At 36.5% G+C, this 4,873-nt stretch overlaps 1 protein-coding gene across 1 annotated transcript; it reads left to right on the forward strand.

Moving 5' to 3' along the window:
- The first annotated feature begins 1,319 nt into the window (after positions 1-1,319).
- Positions 1,320-3,436, forward strand: LOC106868259 (putative G protein-coupled receptor Mth-like 3). The gene has a single exon (XM_014913434.3). It carries the CDS (start codon positions 1,412-1,414, stop codon positions 3,329-3,331), a length of 1,920 nt encoding a protein of 639 aa, XP_014768920.2. The 5' UTR covers positions 1,320-1,411; the 3' UTR covers positions 3,332-3,436.
- Positions 3,437-4,873: the final 1,437 nt, after the last annotated feature.

Below are 4,873 nucleotides of genomic sequence, written 5' to 3' on the forward strand. Positions count from 1 at the left end.
CGAGAACGACATGGTTTCGGACTATTTCTGTCTATTCTCAGTCGCGAACACACGACGGCTAGAGAGATGGTAAGAGTCCGCTCAAGCTCGCAATATTTAGAAAGCAAAGCGACCATCGGTCACTAATTTGCAATCATATCGTCTGCTCGAGGATGGTAAGGATTCGATTCCCTGTTTATAATATATACAGGGTGCACGCCGCACCTATAACCAGCCGGCGGAAGATCTTCCCAGGATTAAAACGGTAGTAACATCGAACAGAAATATTGTTGTGGTGATTAACTTTACTTATATATATATGTGTGTGTGTGTGTGTGTGTGTGTGCATGCGTACGTGTGTGTGTGTGTGTGTGTGTGTGTGTGTGCCCGTGTATGTGCGCATGTATGTGTATGTGTGCTTGCGTTTGTCCCCTACCATCGCTTGACAACCTGTGTCCGTGTGTTTACATCACCGTAGATGAGCAGTTCGGTAAAAGAGACCGATAGAATAAGTACCAGACTTAACAAGAAAAGGCAAAAAAATGAACTGGGCTCGATTCAGTCGTTAAAGCATTCTTCTATCTATATATCTATCTATCTATCTATCTATCTATCTATCTATCTATATATATATATATATATATATATATATATATATATATATATATATATATATATATATATATATATCTGTCTATCTGTCTGTCTATCTGTCTGTCTGTCTGTCTGTCGTCTGTTTGTCTGTCTGTCTATCTCTCTCTCTGTCTATCTATGTGTGTGTGTGTCTGTCTATTTGTCTCTCTGTCTCAATATCTCTATATATATTTGTATGTATGTAAGTATGTATGTACGTACGTATGTATGTATGTATGTATGTATGTATGTATGTATGTATGTATGTATGTATGTACATCTATGTGTCTATCTTTATATTTATCCCGCACAAAACGTAACATACATATGAATTCATACATATCAGTATTTTCATTGAATCCGTCTGAAGTGTTTTACTTTCCCCACACCTTCCAATTCCCTATCTCTCCCTTCTGTTACACGACTCCTCCTCTTCCTATTTTTTCTCCTCTTGTCTCTCTCTCTCTCTCTCTCTCTCTCTCTCTCTCTCTCATGCGCACATACTCTCACACAAACACACACATACACACATATACAAAACAAACGAATAAACAAACGCACTCACATATACACTTAAAAACATCCTCATACATCCGAACTTATATACATAATAACGGAAACTTATATTCGAGTGATGAATTTCCCTTAACGCCGGATGATGTAGGATCGACAAGATTTATATACGTTTGTGGCTGATTAATATATTTAGTGTATGTGTTAATATTAAAGCTGCCTGCATTCAGCTTGACTTCGTTCGAGACGAGATAGCTTAGGCGAGAGAGAGTCAGCGACTACGAAAATGCTGGTGCTCACGTACTTTCTAGTAGCACTTTTCACTTTGATTTTAGCCAAAGATAAATGTGGTCAACACGAATGTGCCGACCAAGCATTTAACCAAAGCTATCACTTTTACTTACAGGGTTGTTTCTGCGATACTCGCTGTGAGGTTTATGGCGACTGCTGTGTTAATTACAACTCAACAGACATATCAACCAGCGATAAATATGGTGAATCTAATTGTGTCGCACTCGATGACGATCATGCGTTGATGATGGTAACGTCTTGTAGCAAAGAGTACTCGCCTGAGTCTGAAATAAGTCAAAACTGCTATACGGACACTGGCCATCCAGCTTGGGGCATTCCCGTAACAAGTATTGAATCCAAGATTGTCTACAAAAATATGTTTTGTGCTCTTTGTAACAGTGAAAATCACTATACGTTTTGGAACATACGCATAGAATGCCCAGAGGAAATTGACACTAGCAATCTTAGTAAAACTCTTGATGAAAATATGGAAGGATGCAATACAAAAATGGAAAACTTAGAACCTTCTTACGAACATAAATGTAACAGCAGTATAATCTCCAGCTGTCCACAAGGAACAAAAGATGAACAGACTGTGAAAGATTGCCGTAATGGTTACTACGGAGTTGTTTACGATCTTAACGGTACAATGTATAAAAATATTTTTTGTTTCAATTGCAATGTAAATAAGTCGGAAGAAATACTTTGTCACTATGACACAGGACCTACGATAATCGAAATGGAAGCAAGATTATCGTTTGCAGTTCTGCTTAATTTCAATCGAGATGTTACTGTAAACAAGGCAGACCACCTGGTACGGATGAATCCTTGTAAAGAAGGGTACATATATACTAACGGAGAGTGTCGAAAGAAACTGCAAGTGGAAAAAAGCGGTCCGAAGTGTACGCAGGTAAAACTTAACAACCATGAATTTGTATTCTTAGCAAATGGAACACTTTACCATAATTCAACAAAGACATTTCACGGAAAAGAATATTATTCTATAAATGACACAAGCCGTATGGATGTGTATATATGCATGGATCGGATTTTAAACAAAGATGTACAACGAATACCTGTAACTACTTCTGAAACCGAAATCCAGCTCACATATGTGTGTTCTGTAATTTCAATGATTGCTTTAGCCATTCTTATTGCTAAATTTTTATATTTTCGTAATATTCGCTCACTGTCCGGTTTCATATATGTTTCATTTGCCATCACTTTATTTATAGCGCAACTTCTCTTCGTCCTAACACCTCATTTTTCCAAGATGGTCATTTCATCCTGTCGTGCAGTAGCAGTGGTTATGCACTACGCGTTTCTGTCATCATTCTTCTGGTTAAATTCCATCACTATTAACATATGGCTATCTGTCTGCTGGACACCATGTCAATCAAAAAAATATTCAGAAAAACGTTCTTTTATCTCCTATTCGGCCTTTTCATGGCTTGCACCCATACTCTTGATTGTACCTGCAATTCTACTCGATAAGTACCAACCGAATTCTAATTTCGCTCCCAGTTATGGGTTATATGAATTCTGCTGGATAAACAATGGGTCGAGTATTATGCTTTTCTTCGCAGGTCCGCTTGCTTTGATTATTCTCATAAATATGATACTTTACATACATACCGCTGTCACAATTTACAAACTCCGTAAATTTACTCAGCAACATTCGGACAGAAACGATGTTGTAGCAATATTTATCAACATGAAACTTTGTTTATTGACTGGTATTACGTGGAGTATTGGATATGTTGCAATCGTAACACATTCTTACCACTTAAGAGTTGCTTTCATCTTTTTAAATTCATCTTTCGGACTTTGGGTTGCAATGTCTTTCTTGTTTACTCGAAGCATCTTCACCAAAATGAAACAGAAAATAAGAACATTAACTGAAACCGGAGAATAAACCGATTCTTATAAACTCCGCATTTGTAAATATATCATTTTAGCTGATTGTATATTAAATTGTAAATATTTCTCCACGCATAAAAATGTCAAGATATTTCCATTATTATTATCATTATTATTATTATTATTATTATTATTATTATTATTATTATTGTTGTTGTTGTTGTTGTTGTTGTTGTTGTTGTTGTTGTTGTCGTCGTTGTTGCTATTATTATCGTCGTCGTCATTATCATCATCATCATTATTATTATTATTATTATTATTATTATTATCATTTTATGTTTGACTTTTGTTTTGCATTTGTACAAGTTGGATCCAAGTCTCACCCAGAGACCTCAAGAGACAACAAGTTAGAAGTTCATGTAGGTGTTATGCCTAGGGTACCATATATTTGGATTTGTACAGTTTTGTTCAAGTGAATGTTTAAGAAACCATAAGAAAATTATGTGTTTGCTTTAAACACATAATTTTCTTATGGTTTCTTAAACATTCACCGGAATATTCCAACAGATGGCCATCCATGCTCGTCATCAAATAACCAAAAGAAAAAGAATGAAAAATGGTCTAGGGAAGATAATAAAGAAGTTCTTACAGCCTTCTACCATGCCATATATTCCCCATATATTATTATTATTATTATTATTATTATTATTATTATTATTATTATTATTATTATTATTATTATTATTATTATTTATCTCCGGATTTCTTCTAACCCCCGCAGACTTGCATGCGTAGCGGTCTTGCTGTCTGAAGCCTAAGGTACAAAGCTATCCGTTCTTTTCAACTTTCCTGGTAATTCTGGCCGTGCCAAGGCGGCAAAACTTTTGTAACAGTTCTACTGAGTACTCTACACCGATTTCCTTTATATTTCTCTTGGTGTCTTCTGATACTGTCCCCAAGGAACCAAGAATATAATTGGGACCATTATCATCATCATCATCATAATTGAGCGAGAGAGCAGTGCATGCCATCAAAGTGACACTGGGTTACAAATATACGAAGCCCATTATACCCATCATGACTACCCGTCTGATAAGGGTACACCAGGCCCATGCATCACAAATATATGTGCGCTACATGGTGATCTTATATCTAAATAAACACCTCAAGAACGTGCAGGCAGAGCTCTGTTAGAATTTTCTTGAGGTCGAGTGTCACAACCGGCTCCAAACGTCCCCGTGTAAGGGTTTTTTAAAGGATATTGAACGAAACACAGGTCTCAAGAGAGAAATCGTTCAAACACCAAAGAATTCCTCTCAACATATGATTATGATGCATTCCTCACTCCTCCTGCGCGTGGTGACAGATGCACATATCGTCAGCCACTAAGGGAAATGCTCAAATGGTTATGGTCAAACAGCTGGCACGAAGATCTGTGGAATTGAGCAGAGTATTTGCTGTAGCCCATCGTTTACATCAAGAGAAAGCTTATAACACTTTCAATCAGTTAAGATCAGAAGCTTGGTATTAGATCAGGGTAGTTATTATTATTATCGTTATTATTACTACTACTACTACTACTACTACTACTACTACT

The sequence above is a fragment of the Octopus bimaculoides genome, chromosome 9 (assembly GCF_046866305.1).
Source record: "Octopus bimaculoides isolate indiv1 chromosome 9, ASM4686630v1, whole genome shotgun sequence".
Classification (NCBI taxonomy): Eukaryota; Metazoa; Mollusca; class Cephalopoda; order Octopoda; family Octopodidae; genus Octopus; species Octopus bimaculoides.